The 22727-nt window shown below is 31.9% G+C and overlaps 1 protein-coding gene and 1 long non-coding RNA gene across 6 annotated transcripts; both read right to left on the bottom strand.

The window, feature by feature from the left end:
- Nucleotides 1-836: 836 nt before the first annotated feature.
- On the bottom strand, nucleotides 837-7974 carry LOC129316210 (uncharacterized). Of its 2 annotated transcripts, none has more exons than XR_008594708.1 (3): nucleotides 7501-7974; nucleotides 1283-1443; nucleotides 837-1188 (listed from the first exon to the last, which is right to left on the bottom strand). It is a non-coding gene; the product is annotated as an uncharacterized LOC129316210 (long non-coding RNA). The 2 variants fall into 2 exon arrangements; XR_008594707.1 differs by lacking the exon at nucleotides 7501-7974 and adding an exon at nucleotides 4079-4473.
- A 4205-nt stretch (nucleotides 7975-12179) lies between these two features.
- LOC129316209 (ent-kaur-16-ene synthase, chloroplastic-like) lies at nucleotides 12180-22541 on the bottom strand. 4 transcript variants are annotated; one of them, XM_054960514.1, is made up of 16 exons: nucleotides 22432-22541; nucleotides 19225-19283; nucleotides 18827-19112; nucleotides 18503-18683; nucleotides 17913-18133; nucleotides 17689-17809; nucleotides 17492-17589; nucleotides 17173-17396; nucleotides 16977-17089; nucleotides 16785-16883; nucleotides 16334-16549; nucleotides 16077-16218; nucleotides 15749-15994; nucleotides 14322-15663; nucleotides 12976-13042; nucleotides 12180-12562 (listed from the first exon to the last, which is right to left on the bottom strand). In XM_054960514.1, the coding sequence occupies exons 1-14, from the start codon at nucleotides 22490-22492 to the stop codon at nucleotides 15352-15354; spliced, it is 2379 nt and encodes a 792-aa protein (XP_054816489.1). In that variant the 5' UTR covers nucleotides 22493-22541; the 3' UTR covers nucleotides 12180-12562; nucleotides 12976-13042; nucleotides 14322-15351. The 4 variants fall into 4 exon arrangements, with proteins under 4 accessions (XP_054816489.1, XP_054816490.1, XP_054816491.1 ...); XM_054960515.1 differs by having other exon boundaries at nucleotides 12180-12549; XM_054960516.1 differs by lacking the exon at nucleotides 12976-13042.
- Nucleotides 22542-22727: the final 186 nt, after the last annotated feature.

Raw genomic sequence — 22727 nt, 5'->3', positions numbered from 1 at the left:
ATGAAATATTTCAATAAAAAAATTTTTAATAAATAATTATAAGGAATGCTATTCACTTACTCGTCGGAGTTCCAAATTCCCAAAGATATTCTTTCTTTAATTCTTTTCAAGGTCCTATTCTTCCACACACATTATAAGGATACAAATAAATATCCTTTTAATAACTTCTTTCTTTTTTTTTATTGCATAATCTCAACCAACCACCATCATTTAAATTTTCAAAATGAAATTTCATGCCTTAGAGTTGATCGAAGTATTATTATCCATATCACTAGTCTCCTCTAACTTATTTTAACCATGCCAATCTATTTCCTTGAGACACAATTTTCTCTCAAGCTTTGCACCAAATGCCTTAGGTGCCTTACTTCTACTAATTCAATTTAAACACCCAACAATTTACTAATAACCTTACAATTCCCAAGAATTTAAATGGCTTCATAAAAAAATCATATTTAAATTCTTTTACAATCTATAAGTCAATTTGTAGATCCAAAATTTTTCATACTAGCATACTTCTCACAAAGACTAATTAAATTTCAAAAAATGCAAATCCAAGCCAACTCTCTTCCTGGACATTTTATCAAAGACTATATGAGTAAAAGTTATCAAGCTAATATTAACATTTTCTTTCAAAATTTCAGCTTCCTTAAACCTTACAATATCACTAATTCAATCATTTTTAATTACAAACTCAATTCTATACTATCAACTCCTTCCTTATATAACCACTAATTTCAATTTAAAATCAAGCTTCCTCTTCTTATATAGCCATATACGGTCACGGGTAGCAGCAGGGCTTAAGAAAATAAAATTGCAACATCAACTCTATCCTTCACCATCTCACACGCACAGAATTTTCTAAGGAGAAGAGATCAAAGATTCTCACCTTTGATAAACTAACAACACACAAACCAAGAGGGGGAAGAGAATGTTCGTCTACACAGTGAAAGAGAGGAAGATCGCTGTTGGCATAAAAAAGAGATGAGCAAACTAGTAATTGATTGAGCAAGCAGAACAAAAGAAATAAGTTCTCCTATTCACCTACATAGCCACGCCAATGATGAAGAAAAGGAAAAAAATTGATTTGGAACAGAGGAGGAGGAAGACATCACGTTTTTGTTGATCAAGGGTGGATGAGACAACAGCAATGACAAGCACGCCGGCGAGCTCATAACCACAAGCTACAGACTGAAAAAAAAACGACGAGGAAGCTTGAGTTACTTACACAGTTTTACAGACGATAAGATAAGGGAGAATGACGCAAAATATAGGAGAGCACTACCAACCCGTTTATCCTTTCCCACGGTGAAGACTCCGGCGTTTATGGAGTCACCGGCAACCAGTAGAATACAGAACTGATGGCGGAGGACAGAAGTCCGGACGAGGGTTCAAAGATTTTGGAAAATCCTCAAGCTCTCTCTCCACCGACTAACACGCACGGATCTGATAAAGAGAAAGAAAGAAGAGGAATATATCAGATTTAACGAAAGGCATTTGGTAATTTCACAGAGTCAAAAATTGCAAAAGTAATTCTCTTTTTAGCCTCTATCAATTCGAACTTGGCACCAAATGAGTGCATTACATGCACACTTCCACTACACCAACTTTCCTTCTTGTCAAAACTATCCCAAAATTAATATAACTACAATTATAATACAATACTATATATTAACTTCTTCTTTTTTTATATAATTTTTTTACTTAAAATTCTTGAGTTATTACAGTAATATAGCTATATTGGGTGAAAATTTTGTTCAGTACGGTTAATCTTTGATATAAATCTTTAAGTCATATGTATGTTTGATTTAAAAGAAAGATTAGTTGCTCCACATAGATTGTTGTTAGGATTTTATTTTGATTTATATACTGTTACTGCTTGAAAGGAGCTGAGCTCTTGATTGATACTGTTTTCTGTGAAAATTTTGTTGTAGAATTTTTAGGAGATCCTATTTACAAGGGAGGTTTTGCCAAAATTTTTATAAAAATATTGAAGTCCTATTATGACAGTTAATATTAAAAGTGTTAGAATTTTTATATAATCTAATTTTTTTTGAAAAATGGAAGGAATTTTTATTTTAAAGCTTATGGGAATGTGTAATGTAGTTCGTAGCCATGCCAGTTATCCTCTATTTTCAGGGCGTGACAATTAGTTTGGGTTTTGAAGCACTTGGGCATAGGAGAGAAATTTGTTATACTTGATAATATTTATGAGTGAATTAAGGGTGTTATATCATCAATTGTGAGTGTGTAGGTTAAGAAGTTGTGTTATTTTGAATAAAGTGTACTTCATGATGAATTATGGAAGAGCCTTAATAATAATCACTCATTGATTACTAAGGGAAGGAGGTATGATTGAGATAAATATATCATTGTAGGTGGGAGAAAGGAGTAAGAAGAAATTTTTTTTTTAAATATGATTGGTGGGTTAAGGACAAGTAAGAATTGAGAGGACTTTAATATGTTTTAGATTATATATTGAGTCTATGAATTTCAGTTAGAGATATATGAATTAGAGCTTTTAATAAAGAAAGTTGCTTGTTCTTCTAGTTTAGGTAATAGAGTAGCTAAAGAAAAACGGAGAGGTGTTTAGAAAGAACACATTATTATTTTGGGAGCTTAGCAAGTAAGTGAATAGCATCTCAATTAATTTATCAATTATTGTTTTCCTAAAATTTTATATTTTTATACAAATTATTTTAGTAATAATTATATTAATTAGTGGATACTTTGTTAATTAAATTTCTTCATTCTTAAAGTTACAAGATGATGGTGAAGAATATGTACATTATGGCATATGAATGTTTTATCCCTTATGAGATATACTTTAAGATTGATAAAAATCATTTTCACTAATGTTGACAATTTTTAATTATTCAATAAACGCAACCACGAGCATTAGCAAGTTTTAATGCCTAAAAATTATTCATGTGAGTTTGATTTCAAGAATCGAGATTATACCTTAAAAATGATGATTTTCTCACATGTTTGAAAATGAATTTGGAAGGAATTTTATACAAAATACTAGTTGCTAATGACAGTCCTGTTGGCCCTTGGCACATCATGGTCAATAACTAGCTAGTTTAATCTTCATGAACTCTGTTCTTACATTTGTTATTCATGGGTTTAATATCTATGTTTTTTTTCATGGCATGTGCCGTGTTTAGTTAGTATTATCCTTGTAAACTGTGTGCACACATTTGTTTTCATGGCTCAGGCTGTGTTTAATTACTTACCTCCTATACTGTGTGTCCACATTTATTTTCATAACATGAGCTGCATTTAATTATTTACCCTCATGGACTATGTGTTCACGTTTGTGAATTATTCTGATAAATTTCCAAAAAATATGAATTTTTGGTTAATTGATGATTTCATACTCTAAAGGTTTTTAATTAGTAAATGTTATTATTTTTATTTATTTAATTTAATTATTTAATCTATTTAACTCATTAAGATAAAATGTTAGAGTTGTTTCATTATTAAAGATTTAAAGGCTTATAATATTGAAGTTGTATAAAAATTTTTATTCCAAATTTATTAATTTTATTACATCCAATTGTTTTGTCTTCAATTTTTTTAATTGTTGTAAATTATTCATTTTAATTTTGCAAATTTTATGGTTGGGATGTTATTCACTAGAAAGTATTTAGTTTGATCCCAGATAGTGTAGCTGACATTGTATGCCTTGCTAAACCTTAAGAGATTTTTTTTTATTGAGTCAAGTGGAGATTTATGTTGTGAATATTCCCTTTCATGTTATGTAGTTTATTTATTGCTGAGGAACAGAGCTTTTTATTGCTAAATGTATACTATAAAATTTATGTCATAGAGATTTGAAGAGATCTTACTTATAGGGAAAGTGCTGCTGAAAATTTATATGAAATTTTGATTTAGGTGAAAAGTAAAATTAGGTACATATAATCATTCTAATAGTGTGTTAGACATATTAATTCAAAACTTTCCTTAATTAAGGCTTCAAGGAGATGTGTTTGTGAACATATCTCATATGGGTCACTCCTGTATTTTAGGGTGTGACAACTGTGTCTACAACTAATCCATTATTGAGTAGCCAACTTACCTTGATCAAGCTGGAATGAGGAAATTATCTCTTCTGGGAATCCATTATCCTTCCATTGATTGAAGGAAATAAGCTAGAGTTACAAGTGAATAGTGTTGGTTATTTGCCATCCCTTGCTACAGGAGATGTTGTTGTTTTACCTGCTCAAACTCTTGAAGATTTAAATGCGGTTGATAAGATGCTTGTTAGTTGGCTTCAAAATGCCATGAGTATGGATATTGGCGCATAGCTTTTCCATTAGTGCACGGCACAAGAACTCTAGGATGGTGCCAAAGCTCTCACTCAGCTTTAATAAAGGCTTGCGTTATGGTGTTTAAAGCTGGATTACAACAAACTCATAAAAATAGGCTTTGTATAGAGGAATATTTAGCCAAACTCAAGACTCTCTCTGACCAATTAGCTATAGCTAGTACTCCGATTATGACTAATGATCTTATTTCTTAGGCCTTAAATGGCTTGGATGCTAACTATATATAATGCAATAGTTGTAAACTTATTGATATGCCTAACCGTACTTGGATTGATGTTCAGGCCTCCTTATTAGCCTTTGAAAGTCATCTTGAACAGTTAAATGCATTTTTAATCTAACTATATATTCAACCCTCTTTAACATTGCACAGGGTGATGTATGTTCTAATTCAAATCTGCATTCATGACATGGTAATTGAGGTTTCAGAGGCAATTATGGATGCAAATGTTCCTCTTGTGGACGTGGTCTGTCACATCCTGAAAACAAAAGGTAACCAACATGAGATGTGAACCATTTCACACATCCCTTAAGCCCTAAATTGAGAAATCTTTCCATTTTAAAACATAGCTGAATTTGCACTAAAAATTATAACATACTTAATAAAAATTATTATAATAAGAATTTTAATATTTTGTAGAAATTGCTACAAAACCTTCCCTATATATAGGATTTCTCAAAAATTTTACAACATAATATTTTACATAAAATATAGTGTTAATCAGGAGCTTAACTCCTTCCAGTCAGCAAATAATATATATATATATATATATATATATTAAAATAGAAATCTAGCTATAGGCTACGTGAATCATCTGATCATACTTTTCAAATAAAATACATAAGTGTTTATAATTACATCAAAAGGAGGGATCTCAATAAATTTTGCACCTAAGCACGTCTAAAAGTCCTTAGGATTTGGCAAGAGGATCAGCGCCAGCTAAGGTATTCGAGGCCGAAAATAATTTTTTAATGAATAACGTCCTAATAATAAATAATTTAATATGAATTAAAAGGAAAGTTTGAAATAATTATGCAAGCTTAAGAAACAATAATTTTCATAAAAGTTTTATAAACTTCAAAATAAAATGGCTCTATAAAATTTTAAATAAAATTTTAAACTATTGAGCTCTCATAGCAAATGTTATTATCACTTGATTTTAAGAAAGCATATAAATGAAATAAATACTTATAAATAAATTACTAAATAAAACCAAAGGAATATAAAATTACCAATAATCAAATTATAATTAGTGGGACTTATTAGAACAATTAACAAATGTGGACACATAGTTCACGAGAGTAAATAACCAAACGTTGCTTATTCCATGAAGACAAATGTGGACATACAATTCATGAGGGTAAGTAACCAAACGAGGTTATTCCATGAAGAAAAACATGAATACACAATTCACGAGAGTAATACTAACCAAACGCGTCTTAAAGCCATGAAATCAAACGCAGGTGTTAAACTCACGAATAACAAATATGAAAACAAAGCTCACAAATATCAAACTAGCTAGTCATTAACCATGGAGCGCCAAGGAATAACGGAGCTACCGCTCGCAACCAGTATTCTGTAATAAGTTCCTTTCAAATCCAATTTCAAATATGTAAGAAAATCATCAATAATGAATGAAATTTTTATTTTCAAAGTCGAACTCGCATGAATTATTTTCTGTATTAATCCAATATTTGACAGAATAAAAATCTCATAATCAAAGTCCAAACTTATTTTAATTGATCAAATAACGTTTCAAATCTAGTAAAGTTAATTTTTTAAAATAAAGTAATTTTAATCAATAGATATTTAATAGTCACATTATTGCTATTAAAATGATTTGTAGAAAAATGTGATATTTTAATAAAGAAAATATTGATTGAAAAAATTAATTAAAATGCTATCCACTTACCTATAGTGTGCCTAGGTACTTGAATTCATTTCTTAGGACTTCAATTAACTCTTCCTTACCATTTTAATTGAGATTTTCTTTCTTTAAATCCCCTATTCAATAATAATAATACAAATTTAGTGATCATTACCTAAGTTTACTAAACTCCCTTCCAATAATGACACCATAGATACTAAGTCCTAAATCAATCCAACTTATACTCTATATTAACCAATCCCTTCAATACTATTATGTATACATGTCACACATTACAACTCAAAATTTACAATCCAAATTAGTTCAAAGGGGTAGAATAGATAAATCTTAACACCAATATTTCTCAAACATTGCATCAAATGTCCAACTAGTTACACATCACCTCCATAATCATCCAATTTATTTGCAATACTCAAGTAAAACTCACAATAGTTTCATAATCAAAATTCTTCATCAAAACTTAAATTAAATCCATGAATAATTAACACCCAAATCAAGTATACCTTTATAAAAGTTAAGAGTTAACGAAATTTAAGAAAACTCATCATCAAACATCTAAAGATATTTCAAAAATGAATATAAATAACGATTTGATTTTTAAGTTACCAACTCAAGTATTTCTCCCAAAAGCTTCTAAATCCTACTTTAACTTTCATTATCAAAGACAATTGCCTTCCATGATTGTTTAATCATTGATGAGATAATTATCATGAATATTTTGCTACCTTGAATCCAAAATCTCCTCTCTTTTTTATAAACATTCTATTAAACATCTTCTATTTTGCATAAAACTTAGACCAAGCTTCTTCCTATCCCATCGCTATTTCCCAAAAATCCTTTAACACTAAACACACACACACACACTAATCCCATTCATTCAATAGACAATTAACTCTAATGTCTATATTTGAATAAGTCTAATTTACTAAATTTCATTTCTTTAACATAAAAATCAGCCTTAATTGATAGAAAATTCCAATTTATCTATCATTATACTGCTCTTAATACTAAATTTTTTAGCTAGAATCAATTTATTATCCCTATCTAAGACTCATAGCAGCAGAAAAAGAAAAAGAAGAATCATTACCTAACTCACAAAACACAGACACACATACCTCGAACCACAAATGGGAAGAAGCTTGAAGTTTCTATACCTCAAATCATCAACCAATCATAGAGAAGGGAAGGAGAGATTAAAGATCACACTGAACAGGGGAGAGGGAAGAAGAGTGACCTCCACAACAGCACAAGTTTTCAGCGAGCATAGAACAAAGGAGAAGACTTACTGTGACATTGTCGGAACTTCTTGCAGCGGTAGACGGATAAAGATGGAGGGAAAGGAAAAGAAGATTTGAACACCCACGACCGCATAGCCAGGAGAACCTAAAATTGGCACTAGTACTCTGCTTCGAAAAAGGAAGAAGGTTGAAGATAACACGTGAAGATGAGTCACAGCAACAATCCCAGCACCGGCAATGGCGACGAAGATGGAGGCTATGGTCCGAAGCTCTCTTTCTCTCTCTCACATGCTCTCCTTACTCTGGAACCTTCGAAGCTGAAGACGATTAGAGTAAAAGGAAAACAATCTAATGCGTGCCCCCTCATTCCTATTGTCTCTTTATTATTATGATTATATTTACTATTATTATTTTCAGGGCAAAAATGGCAATTTCTTTGATCAGACAACCAAAATAAAATATCTCTTTGGACATCACCGGGATTTGATCACCAAACCTCATAAGCAAGAACCAAGATGGGTTTCATTAAACTAGCAACACCTCTTATTATCTTTCTCCTAAGAATAAAAATGCAGTAAATTTATCTTATTTTTTATTCTAAAACTATAATTATAGCTTGGGTTATTACATGGTCTGTTCTGTTTTCTATGTTAGCGCCCTAGTCATGTGGTAGCTCAGTGTTACCACTACTTTGATAGGAATTTCTCTCTATCATTTGATCATGGATCTCCTCAAGCCTATTATGCCTTTCCTTATACCGTGAACAACTCAGCTTGGTACATGGATAATGGTGCTAACTACCATGTTAAACCATCTGCTAAACATTTGAACATGTCTCAATCTGTGGGTAAGACTCATTTCTTTACATGTACTGGTGAGAAAACTTCCATTCACGCCATTGGTTCATCTTCTCTTTCTTGTGCATCCACTAATCTTCATCTTACTAATGTTCTTTTTGTTCCCTCAGCCACTAAGAATTTGCTTAGTGTTCATAAACTGATAGAGGATAATAAGGTTGATGTTTTATTCATTAATTTTGGATGTCTTGTGAAGGACAAAATGATAGGCCAGGTGCTAATGCATTGGAGACCATGCCAAAGAATATACCCAATGCCTCACCTTCGACCTGAGATTTACTATGTTGTAGTATCTCAAGCAAATGCTAATTTTCTAGTTCTTGAAGCTAATGCTTGTTCGGCAGACTCTCATTTTCTTAGTTGGCATCAAAAATTAAGACATCCTTGTGATAGAGTTTTTAAACAAATTTCTACTAACTGTAATTTAAAAATTGCAATTAATGACAATAATGCTTGTTAAGCTTGTCAGATGGGCAAGTCCAAACATCTTCCATTTACACAATCTGCCTCTCATGCTTCATTTCCTCTTGAACTAATCTACACTGATTTATAGGGCCAGCTTCAATGTAATCCATTCATGAACACAGATTTTATATTCATTTTGTGGATGATTTTAGTAGATATACTTGGTCATATCCTCTCAAACATAAAGGGGAAGCTGTTAATGCATTCAACCATTTTAAAGCACTTGTTAAGAATCATTTTGGTTGTAAAATCAAGAACATTCAATGTGATATGGGAACAGAGTACAAACTATTTACTGCCATAGCTAATGAACATGGCATTAATATGAGATACACTTGTCCTTATACCTCTTAACAAAATGGCCGAACTGAAAGGAAACATCGTCACATTGTAGAAACAGGTCTCACATTATTAACTCAAGCTCATATGACTCTTACTTATTGGGTTGAGGCTTTTAAAACTGTTGTGTTTCTTATAAATTGAATGCCAACTCCTGTTTTGCACAACAAAATGCCCCTGTTTAAGCTTCATAAAACAGAGCCTGATTATAAATCTCTTTAGCCATTCAAATGTGCTTGTTACCCATGTTTAAAGCGTTATAATGGTCACAAATTTCAATTTCACAGTCAAAAGTGTATTTTCCTTGGCTACTCATCAATAAAAAGGCTTTAAATGCTTGAGCTCTTCAAGTCACATATATATCTCAAGGCACATTATATTTGATTCCTCTATTTTCCCATTTGCCACAGGTTTCTTAAATCATCATCATGATGAATCCTTGTACAAGTCTGGTGTTCCTATTATAATTTAGAACCATACTTTTCCTTTTTAATGGCCATCTAGAGGAACCATTATAGTCTGTAATGTCAGAGAATATGGAGGAACCACCTTTTACTGTACTTTTTGAGATTATGGTCCCATCGCCTTTAGGTGTCAATCTTCAACTTTTGTAGACCCAATAATTTTTTCTGATGCATCACCACATTCTTCCACATCCACAAGTCCTTCCCTAAAGTCCACTAATGTCCCTACGCGTGATGTTCCCAATACCTATCAGATGGTCACTCGGGCCAAACATGGAATATTCAAGCCCGAATATCCCTTTATTAGGCTTTTGACCTCAAACGATCCAACTTCTCTTGAAACAGTGGCAAAACCTAATTTAATACATGAAGCTTTAGCAATGGCGAGAGAGTTTGAGGAATTTACATGAAATCCAACCTGGCATTTAGTTCCTCCATCTGCCTTGCAAAAAATAATCGATTGCCGATAGGTCTTCAAAACCAAGTTCAAAGCTAACAACTCTCTTCTCAAGCACAAAGCAAGGTTAGTCGCAAAAGGCTTTCAACAAACTCCTGGGTTTGATTGTGAAGAAATTTTAGCCTTGTGGTGAGGACAACAACAGCACCCATTATTCTTGCAATTGATGTAACCTTTCAATGGGAAGTTCGTCAATTAGATGTAAATAATACGTTCTTGAATTGTTTTCTTAAGGAAGAAGTTTTCATGCGATAGGCTAATGGTTTTGTTAATTCAAGAAGATCGACTCATGTTTGCAAGCTCACCAAAGCCATTTATGGATTAAAACAAGCACGTCATACCTGGTATTAAAGATTATGATTAACCTTGTTAGAATGGGGTTTTCTTAATTCTGGCTGTTTATGCCAAGAACTAGAGATTTGATTGTGTTTATTTTAATATATGTTGATGATATACTAGTGACTAGCAATAATTCTGATTACTTGAAATCTTTTGTTCAGAAATTAAATAGTCTATTTTTTCACTTAAGGATATAGGTTCCATTCATTATTGTTTGGGAATAGAAGTAGTTTGAACTAATTCTAGAATTTATCTAAGCCAAGCCAAATATGTTCTTGATTTGTTAAGGCATTTTGGGATGCTTGACTTTGCACCAGTATCCACACCCATGGTTATTGGTAGACAATTTTCTATTTCTGATGGAAATCCTCTGAATGATGCCACTGTTTATCGTCAAGCTGTTGGTGCTTTATAATATCTTACAACCACCAAACTAGATTTTGCCTTTTTTATAAATAAGCTGAGTCAGTTTATGTCCCAACCCACTGATGTTCATTTTTAAGGTGTGAAATGGATTTTAAGATATCTTAAGGGTACTTATAGACTTGGTTTTCATGTTAAACCTTTTCACAATTGCAACTTAATGCCTTCATAGATGCTGATTAGGCTACAAATATAGATGATAGAAAATCAATGGCTAGTTTTGTATATATTTAGGTGACACTTTACTTACTTGGGCATCCAGAAAGCAACGTGTTGTGTCAAGGTCCAGCATTGAGTCAAAAAACAGGGCACTAACATATATCATAGCTAAAGTAAATTGGTTGTGTTCATTATTATATGAACTTGGTTATGCTCCCCAATATCCTCCTACAATCTAGTATCTAAGTACTAATGCATTGGCCGCTAATCCTGTTCAACATGCTCGAACAAAGCATATTGAAATAGATCTACATTTTGTTAGACATCAAGTCATTACAGGCACACTTGTTGTTAGATATATACCATCACGCAGTCAAGTAGCAGATTGTTCATTAAAGCTCTTTCATCTCCTCTATTCATTGTTTGCAAGAATAAACTTAGACTTCTTGTTACCCCCTCTTGTTTGAGGGAGAATGTGTCACGGCCCAAAAATAGGGGATGACCGGCACAAAATGTGAACAACATCACACATCCTGGAAGCCATAAATTTAAGTTTTATTTCATTTGACTAAAATGTACTCAGCTTTACACGGACCTTTTTAATACTATTTATAATAATCATTATAATAATTATTTTAACATTTTGTAAAAATTTTGGCAGAACCTCCTCTGTTAATAAGATCTCCTAAATTCTGTATCACAAAAATTTTTTCTTAAACATTATATCAATTAGGAGCTCAGCTCCTTCCAGTCAGCAGATAAAATGTATAATAAACTAAAGACTCTAATTTATAAATTATGTGGAGCATCTAATCATATATCTCATGACATAATACATAGATTTCATATTTACATCAATAAAACATATTTATAGAACCAACCTCCATTCTGTTCTGCAAACAACCATCATTGGCAAGATGTACAACGTTAGTTATGCTATCTGAGACCAAAATTTTTTTCAAATAATGTCCCAACAATAAATAATTTAATATGAATAAAAAAAAGTTTGAAATAATCATGTAAGTTAAACAGACAACAATTTTCATAAAATTTAATAAACTTTAAAATAAAATGACTCTATAAAATTTTTAAATAAAATCTTAAACCATCGAAATATCATAACAAATGTTTTTATCACTTGATTTTCAAAAAACACATAAATAAAATAAATAGTTGTAAATAATTTACTAGATAAAACTAATGAAATATAAAATCACCAAATAGTAAAATTCACAAATTTTTTAGGGACTTATTAAAACAATAAACAAACGTGAACACACAATTCACGAAGGTAAATAACCGAACGTGGCTTATGCCACGAATACAAATGTGGACACACAATCCATGAAGGTAAGTAACCAAACGCAGCTGAAGTCATGAAACAAACGTGGACACACAATCCATGAGAGTATCCCTAACCAAACGCGGCGTGAAGCCACAAAACAAATGTGAGTACTATGCTCACGAATAACCATCCCTCCGTTCCACGTGCATTAGCCATCGCACAGGGCTAGCACCTCCTATAAACACCTTGCAAGCTAGGTGTACCATAGCATACCAAGGGCTCACGGAATTGCCGTTAACAACCAGTGTTCTGTATAAAGTTCCTTTTTAAAACCATTTTCAAACATGCAAGAAAATCATCACTTTCAAGATACAGTTCTCATTCTCAAAATCAAAATCGCATGAATACTTTTAAGCATTAAAAATTGCCAGAATCAAATTTCATATCCGATGCTCATGCTTGCATTTATTGGATAAAGAAAATTTTCAACATCAAACTCGCATGAATCATTCTCTGTATCAATCTAATATTTAATAAAATAAAAATCTCATAATCAAAGTTCAAACTTAACTTAATTGATCAAATAAAATTTTAAATTTGGTAAAGCTAATTTCTCAAAATAAAATAATGTTAATCAACAAATATTCAATAATCACATTAATGCTATAAAAATAATTTCCAGAAAAATATAATATTTTATTAAATGAAATTTTAATTAAAACGCTATCCACTTACCTGTAGTGCTTTCAAAGTTCAAAACTCACTTCATACAACACCAATCGCTACCCTTCTCACAATCACCCTATAATAAATAATAAGATCTTAATGCACTTTACTTTTGACCCAACAAGTCTCTCTTTGTGAGAATTCACCCAACCAGAATTAATAATAAAACTTTAAGTTTTAGTAACAAAATTACACATAAAGGTTTCTTCTTAGGTTTTTTACTAAACATCTTATGTGCAACATTCCAACCCATTTGATAAAATGTGTAACTTTTAATTCTCTTGTCCCAACCATTTTCAAGCATCTAAGTATGCCTTTTTAAAGCGATAATATACTTTATAAAATTCTAATTTTATTACTCTCAATAATCCAGAGCTCAGATAGTATATCAATAACTTCCTACATAAACTTCTATGATAAAACACAATTAAATTTACAATTAACAATGTCAAAACATTATCATTCATGTCATTAATTTTCTCTGTAATACTTTAGCCATACCAAACTATTTATTTAAGATAAAAATTTTCTCTAAATCTTTGCATCAAACACTTTAGGTGTATTATTTCAACCATGCAATTAAAATTTTTTTTAATCTTCCAACCTTTATCTAACAATTTATCGATAATTATACTATCCCAGGAATTTAACTAGTTACATATGGATTCATAATCAATTTATACAATTCTAGTTTTCCCAAACACCATCATTTATATTGCAAAATTCCTCTAAATTACTTTAGCCATAGTAAAACATTTGACTGAGGTATGATCCTCTCTAAGACCTTTCAACAAACACCTATTGTGCATCAATTCCTAATTTACTCAATTGAGATTCCTAACCCTTGCCCAATAACTTTCGGTATCAACATTTAAATTTATCATAGTTTCTCATCAATAATTAATTTAAATTCATAAATTTCAAAAATCAAATTATGAAACAATACCATGGTTTATAAGTTATCAACCATACAACAACCAATTTACTCTTTAAATTTCTTTTTAGAAATAATTTCCTAAACATTTAATTAAATTTTCTATGCTTCCAAAGTTCATATCTTTATCCAAACTAAATTTAAATCCATAATATTAGTCCTTAGTTACTGGATATAGTTAATAACTCCACTCCAACTCTTCTATATATTTATCAAATGTCTAGAGTGCATTAAAAATTCAAAACATATCATCAAGCTTCCTATTCTAAAATTTCAAACCACTTACAGCTTCCAAACAACTTCATAAATTTAAATCCACTATGATCAATAACCAAATCCTTCATTCATCACAAGAGATCATGGTTGAGGAATCAAACATGCTACAAAACATAGCAGAAAGGGAAGATTTCTTAGAGCTTACCCCTCACGCAAACAGGAAAACGAAGGAAGAAGCAAAAACAGAGACAGCACAGAATAGCACGAACACAGAAAAACATGGAAGAATCCGGCAACCTCTGCTAGTAAAAGGTCTCCCACTTCACACACACAGACGACATACGGATGACGAACCCAGAATCCAGCAACACTGACACCCACAGCAAGACTGAACAAAAGAGGAATATTATTTTTTTTAACGTAAAACAGAGGGAGAAGAGGAATCTGGTGACCTCCAACGATGCTGGCCGAAAAATTGCTTACCCATTTGCTCTTGTCGGCGACGAAGGGGAGGAGAACAAAAAATGAATGGTCTGGATGATTAAAGCTCTCCTCTCTTCCTCTCAGTTGCCACTTGCACACACCACCGGCGTTGACGACGACGAAGGAGGAAGAAGACGGAGGCGGCGGAAGTGACCCCGATTCAGCTGCTCTCTAACTCTCTCTCCCTCTCTCTCTCTCTCTCTCTCTCTCAATGGTTCTTGAATCAGATCCCAAATGGAGGAAGAAACGTGTGCTCTGCTATATATCTCTTTCTCCCTTTATTTATTTAATTGAACATAAGGGCATTTTCGTAATTTTATCTTAAATTAAAGCTAAAAGATAAAATCCCACTCTTGGCCCGATGAAAATTCAAATTTATGACCCATCAATAATGTAATTTGCATACAGTTCACTATGCCTCAATTTCCCCTTGATATCTTTGCTCTAAAATAATAAAAATAAATTTTAAACAGATTTTAATAATTTAATTAATTAATTTTACTTTATTATTAGTTTTTTTTTCCGGTCATTACAGAATGTTAGAGAATGAAGTTATTTATTAATTATGTAATTAGTTACAATATGGATAAGATCGACTTAGCCCCTATACTATGCAGGTATGCCCTTGTATATTTTGTGTATATGTGTAATGCTTGTATTGGTCACCTTATATTATTTATATAAGCGAAAGGAGCCAGCTTATACTATCTTGTTTTGAGCATTTTATTTTCTTTGTCTGGTTTTTTATCTAATTAATCATATTTCAAAACAATAGGATCGCTGACAACAGCATCTTTGATACTGATGACCTCGTCCGACAAGTCACGTGAATGGATGACGTCTTCTTTCTTGTAGATGACGTACAGCGATCTGGCCATTTTCCATATCACATCCTTCACTTGGCTCGGTATTATGCTTCCTTCTTTCTGCAAAACCATTCTCAACAGCTCTTTCCTGCTCTCTTCAATCTCTTCCTTCACCTTCTTCACCACTTCTTCCTCACTTCCTGATCCCTCCCTCCCTCTCACTGCTATCGCGTTCAGTTTTCCTTGCTCCATTTCCCTCTGCATAACCACACACAAAACCCTAATTAATATCCTAAAGCAGGATATATAATTAATCAAGTCGAATTAGTAAGATATAACTGACCTTGTAGCCGTTGATGTCATTGAGCAATCGTCCATAGATGCTAACCACGTCAAACAGGCGATTGTATTCGTAACTTTCAATGCTTTCCTGTGGAAGCTCAGGTCCTACCAGATACAGACCTGGGAGGAGAATTGGTCCCAAGGCGAATGATATTAGTGCCACGGGCACATATTCCTCATAGCTTGGCACGTAATTGTTTCTCCTCCACTGAGCTTCCTGCAGGAAAGATTGCAGACAGTCCACCCACTGCAAATCAACTTAATTATCACTTGTTCTGACCACAACTTATTCACATTCTATGGATGGTATATATTTATACATGACTCACAAGCTGAATCAGGTGTTTCAGCACGCTTCGTCCTTGAATCTTAAGGGCTTGGTCTGCTATCTCACAAATTGTTCCTTTCAGTGCTAGGAATAATATTTTAACTGGCTCCGAACAATTTTCCTTCTCCATGTCTACGTCCCACCTGTGGTTCAATGTTGTTCACATACAGCATCAGTTTAATTTATAACGCTGGAGGGAACTTTAAATTCACAAGGGAAATTAAACTTGGGTTCATATATATATATATACACACATACTTCTCCATGAGTTCGACAAGCCTTATCTGCTCTTCTTCAGAACCCCAAACATCGTACATGTCATCAGAAACACATACGAGCAAGCCATTCTTTGCCCATGACATTCGTGCCTCACGGAGCTCTGGTTCCACATGTGTTCCTGCGGCTGTCAAGTACGAATATGCCACTTTTGGTCTGGGAAACTGGAGTTTGTCCATTCCACTCTCCATAAACCACCTGCTTGTGTGATGTAATAGTAGACCAAAAATGTGAGGGATTCATGGCGATTAATTGTATATGAATAACCACTCACAAAATAAAACACTCTATATATGTATGGGGTGTCAACTAAGATCAGCTTAGCCGTCTTGTAGTTTTGCATCCGTCCATTTGAGCTTTGTTTGAGTTATAGAAATAATTAACCTCAAGAGATATTAATTTCACAATCAGATCTTCGAATTAATAGAGTCACCTGTTATATTCTTCGAATTCTTCTCGAATTACTAGCTGGCAGCTGTTGAAGTCTTCCACTGCTAACTCAATAAATTCTCTGTTTGCGAGATTCACGGAACTGCAAGAAGAATATCCACAAAAATATGAGAAGGATGGATGATAAAGGGTAGGGTCTGTGCAAGAAGAAAAATAATAAGAAAAAGTATTGTACCTGTATGATGTTTTCAGAATTCTCTTTTGGTCAGCCTTATAATTCTCCATTATTTTTCGGTTAAACATACGATCCAAATAAGTGTGATGAGGAAATCGCAAAGCAAAACGAACCTGACATAATAAAACATCATTTAAATACGGAGATGTCAAGAACTAAACTGTCGTGAGATTGTAGCTAATGGTTAACTACGTACCTCATGGCAAATATTATGAAGAGGCTTGTGATCTTGTTCTGAGGAACAAGACAAATATTCCCTAAGGAAATCTCCTGTCCAGGAATTTAGTTCTTCCAAAACTGGATCATGTGAAAGTAGAGGTATTTGTGAAGCCTTGTGTAACTCCGTAACAGCATTAACATCCTTCAAATATCCCTCAAGGCTATTGCAGAATTTGTCTTTCGAAAATCGACTCAGTGCATCTGAAACGTATGGAAATATATAAATATCAAATTTAGTTGCTTCTTTGGTCTCTTTAATTTCCTCCCCACAGAAATCAATTAGTGCGCGACAAAACCTGAAGAAACATCATATTCATGTAACCGTAGTAAACGAAATGCAATGGCACATGTGGTTGGTTCCAAAAATATATCATCCTCATCCTGCCGCCACAATCTGCTTGCAACAATAAACAAAATAGAAACATAGATTACTATTGAGCTTTGGAATTTGTGTGTGTGTGTGTGTGTGTGTGTGTGGACTCTTGTCAATTACCTGTATGTTTGGTTTAACACACTATCGATTTCCTCTTTGAAAAAACGATCAATGCCCAATTTTTCAAGGCTGTCAACCATATAGATTCGAGCAAAGGCATCAAAAGGATGCCACGTTGGAACTGAAAATTTCAACATTTGTGTGTATATATACAATTGAATTAGTACACAGTTGAAATTAAGACGAGAAAAAACAAATCATAACAAGTTTGGAAAGCAACTAACCAGAATTTCCAAATTTATCTAACAACGAACGGAGATAATCAAAACACTGTGTATTGTTTAGCTGTGTGAAAGCACATGCAGTAGTGGCAGGTGAGTTAAATAAGGATCCATTCTTTCTTTGATATTTCATAGCCATTTCCCAATCTTGAGAATTTCCAAATCCTTCTGAAATAAATGCTAAATATGCTTTCCAGCCTTCTAAATTGCTTCCAGCCCAGCCTCTGTATATTGTTGAGAAGAAGCATGTTAATCAATAACTCTTGGTATATATTCAATGAAAGTTTCTTACTTCCTCCAAATTCTAAATGTAAGAGCTAATTAAAGAGTTTACTTTAGTCTTAAATGTAAGACTTCAATCTATTTCGTCTACCATATTTATGATTTTCCCTTAAACTAGCTACTTAAACTAATATTGGTTGCGCATGTGTAATCAACAAGGATAGTTTCCAATATAAATGATTGAAAGGGGAAATATTCTAAGGAAACCAATACATTTATTTTTACAAACAACAAACTTAAGTACTATTTTTTTAAAAAAATTTGTGTGATTTAATTATCTATCTCATATATTGAAAGGAGTATATATATACCTTTGGAGCTCCATTTCTCTCTTTTGGATGAGTGACTCCAGACTTTTCCCTCCAAGAGGAAGATTCAGATCCAACTTTTGGGCTTTCTCGAGTAAATGAGAGAAGACAATGTCGAATCCAATTGGAGAATGTTGCTTGTTATCAAAAGATGAAGCAATGTTTGACTCAATATATGCAAGTCCTTTAACAGCACAAGAGATGACATATATATCTCGTCATTTAACAACACATACATAATTAATGGATTTAAAGCTAAGACACTATAAGGAATGAATTAGACATAAAACAATCATTACTTTTTGTTAAATTTGATTGAATCATTACCTCTATGAGTTTGCTGTTCACCAACACCCCATTGCTTAAGAGCAAGCACACAAGTCAAGGTAGATAAAAGAGAATCTTTGGTCAACAACTCATCACGATTAGGAAGACCCCATGATCCATCTTTTTGTTGATTCTCTAATAACCAATTTAGAGTTTGAGGGAATAAAGGAGTTTGTGAAGAAGATAGTGATGGGATCATTGCCACCCAAGCTGTATCGTAACTTGATACAGACAGCTCAACTTTATTAAGTAGTTTTTTTATTCTCTCTTTATTCCCCTCAAACATCTGTATTTTGTAAAAGAAAAACAAAGAAATTAAGAAAATTGTCATTTCATTCTTAATTGCTCTTGTATAAACTTGAATTGATCTGAAAGAGAAGTTCACAGAAGATACTTACAATATTAGGTTTACTCATGTGAACTTTGTTCTCTACATTTGGCGTTCCAACCGAAGTTGCTGACCAAGAAATATATCAACATATACTGTCAGACTTTCTTAAACACATGAAGCATATGCATGCGATTAAAATTAACGTCAGTACGTTATGAAAAGTGGGAAAAAAGTATTTATATCCATAATATTATATATATATATATAAGATTTCCACACTATCTTTTTTTTTTGGTCAAAAGATTTCATAAGACTTTATTTGTCGTGCACGAGCTTCATCTAATTTGACCGACACTTCACACCTGCGTATATTTTTGCATGATTTTTTTTTAAAAAAAAATTGTCATTTCAAGTCGCATGAGGAGTCCGTTGAATTTGTCATACATGCAACCTAACTTCACCACAAAATTTATTTATTCAAATTCAAAATTGTAATGAGGATGTGAAATATAATTCATATATTTAATTAGATCGTTTATTTATGACTAATTAGGTAGCTTACATGGATGAAATATGCTACCATCAAGTACTACATTAAAATATATGCATACTAGGTGTATCATATCTTAGTGTAAACGAATTCATACTGTATGTGTATAATATGCAAATTAAATTTGAAATTGCAACCAAAAGCATATATACTCTAGTCAAAGATAAGGGCAAATTTGAAATAAGTGTACATTTTTGTGAGGAAATTAATTGTACGAGTAATTCTCTATTTTTTTTTAATGATCACAAAGATGTATATTTTGATGATGCATGTTAACATGAAAATTAAGGGCAAGACTTAGATGCTTAGTCTTATATAAACTTAATATACTTTTATCCATTCAAATCAAAACAAGTGGATCTTAATGTGTTGATAATATCAATAACAAAAATATAAACAATATATAAAAGATTTACATGTCTTGATTAATTTCAAAAAGGACCTTAATATATAAGGCTAAATATATAAGTTTTCTCATTAAAATTTTCACTAATTAGTTCAAATCAATTTGACAATAGTTACTATTGTCATACTCATTAATTACTGAAATAAAATTAAAATTTTAATTAATTGTCTGATAAAATAATATTATCTAAGTTTAATCAACAACATATTAACTAAATAAGATGGGTTACATAACAAATGCAAGGATGTTGAACTTCGCACGACTAATACTAGGGTGTGTTCGAGAAAGTTGTTTAAGATATGTCTGTATTGGATAGAGTATTATTGATGTGATGCTCTGGGTTTATGCAAGAATTTCTTCAGTCATTTAAGTATCATCGCTTATGCTACAAAACATATATAATCATGCATTTAAATCCTCTAAGTAGATCTTGGTTAATTTACATTAAGTTTTCTTTTCTTTATTATTTTCACTTGTTTATATAAATTCACAATTTCAATATCAGAAAATTTAAATCCTATAATCATTGGCTTTTATCTATGAAAGTTATTTACTGGAAAAGAATCGGATCTTCCTCTTGGTTAGCTCCGATAATTAAACAGATACCATATCCAACTCTCTGGAAAAGAAATACTGATCTGAATATTGCTACTTTATCTGAAAAATAACTTTCATCTACACAAACTGATCAGTAAGAATACTCGGTTTGATCGATGAAATAGATCGATTTTTCACATCAAGTACTAACATTCAGATCAGTATTTTTTTTCCCCTCAGAGTTTGTTAGAAATTAATACTAGATTTAAATATTATGTGATTTTTGAGGTTTGTGAGTTCATTTTAATTTGGTTTTGAAAGGAAAGAGGCAAAAAATAATAAATAGAGTACCAGACGAGTATACCAAAATCTAAGAGCCTATTTGATTTTTGTTTTCAAAACACTTTTTATTTAAAAAAAATTAAAAAACTTGTTTAGAAGAGTGTTTTTGAATCTAATTATTTTCAAAACTGTTCTCATTTTTTATTTAAAAAAACAGAAATATCTTAAGTTGTTTTCATTTTATTTTATTTTTTGTTATCAAAATACATTATATTTTATTATTAAAATATACAGTTACTTTAACCAATCATTATCATAAGTCGTCACTATTAATTGTTGGTGACCATCACTATCGATCAATTTTTTAATTCTAAAATTATTTTTAAATTAACACAATTGAACAGATTTTTCTCTTGTTTTGTTTTAAAAAATAGTTTTAAAAACAAAAAATAAGAATAGAAACTAAATAGGTTCTAAATCTCCCTTTTAGAAGGGGGAAGTGGAGATGAGGGTGAGGTAGTAGTGACTAGCCCATTATGATTAAAATAATATATATAAAGTAAGAAATACAAAAATATTCATACACAATCTTGAAAAGATTAATATTTAAATAAAAATTTATTAATCACAATTAAATGGAACATTCATGTATATACCACACATAATTTAACAAAACAGAATTACTAAAGCACATAAATCTGACATATCTCAAAATAATAGGGAAAAAATAAAATCCAACCTGATCGACATGTAAAAAACATATTTTGAATGAACCAGTCAGAACTAGTTTACTGGTTCACTTGTCTTATTAACCAACTCACAAGTTGAGTTTTAATTCATATAGTGGTAAGAGAAGAAAAGCGAATTTGTAAAACAAGATGATAATACTCAATCATAGATGGTTTGGAAGGAAAGAGGCAAAAAATAATGAATAGAATAACAGGCAACTATGGTAAAATCTAAGAGCCTATTTGATTTTTTGTTTTCAAAAGCACGTTTTTGTTTTAAAAAAATTAAAATAGAAACTAAATAGGCCCTAAATCTCACTTTAAAAAGGGGGAAGTGGAGAAGAGGGTGAGGTAATGTTGAGCAGTCCTTTATGATTAAAATAATATATATAAAGTAAAATATACAAAAATATTCATGCACAATCTTGAAAAGAATAATATTTAAATAAAAATGTATTAATCACTATTAAATGGAACATTCATGACACATCATTTAACAAAACAGAACTACTAAAGCGCATATATTTGACATATCTAAAAATGATGTTTCAAGCTCAATTATAGGGGAAAAAAATAAAACCTAACCTGATTGACATGTAAAAAACTTATCTTGAATGAACCAATCAAAGAATTAGTTCACTAGTCTTGTTAGCCAACTCAATCGCGAGTTGAGTTTTAATTCATACAGTGGTAAGAGAAGAAAAGTGAATTTGTAAAACAAGATGATAATACTCAATCATAGATGTGTTTGCAGAGAGAGAGAGGGAGAACCTGGAGTGAGAGAAGCATGGAAGGAGGGGCGTGAAAGAGTCATGGAGGAAAATAGAAGCATTAGCGAGAAGCTCTTCTCTCAAGCCCCAAGCTTGTTGATGCTTTCTTCTCCTTTTACTATCTAATATATATAAAGCCAAGGCGCGCCAATAACTAGATCTGTTCAAACGAAATAATTGATTATTTTTTTTAAAAATCTATTCTCACATACATTGACAAAATGAATATATATATATATATATATCTAATTAATTATTCCTATATTCTACGTTCAACTCTGTTAAAAGAGAAACAAG

The sequence above is a fragment of the Prosopis cineraria genome, unplaced genomic scaffold (genome assembly GCF_029017545.1).
Source record: "Prosopis cineraria cultivar Desert tree isolate PC_DT_omini unplaced genomic scaffold, ASM2901754v1 PC7, whole genome shotgun sequence".
Taxonomy (NCBI): domain Eukaryota; kingdom Viridiplantae; phylum Streptophyta; class Magnoliopsida; order Fabales; family Fabaceae; genus Prosopis; species Prosopis cineraria.
Note: the sequence above shows the minus strand (reverse complement) of the source record. Positions and strands in the feature narration are given on the sequence as shown.

What these genes read in the sequence shown, in the direction of transcription:
- LOC129316209 (XM_054960514.1), bottom strand. Translation starts at nt 22,492, where the DNA reads ATGCTTCTATTTTCCTCCATGACTCTTTCACGCCCCTCCTTCCATGCT. An exon ending in GTGTTAAACCAAACATACAG is followed by an intron (nt 17,590 to 17,688) that starts GTAATTGACAAG and finishes TGTTGCAAGCAG; the next exon opens with ATTGTGGCGGCAGGATGAGG. An exon ending in TTCATAATATTTGCCATGAG is followed by an intron (nt 17,090 to 17,172) that starts GTACGTAGTTAA and finishes TTATTATGTCAG; the next exon opens with GTTCGTTTTGCTTTGCGATT.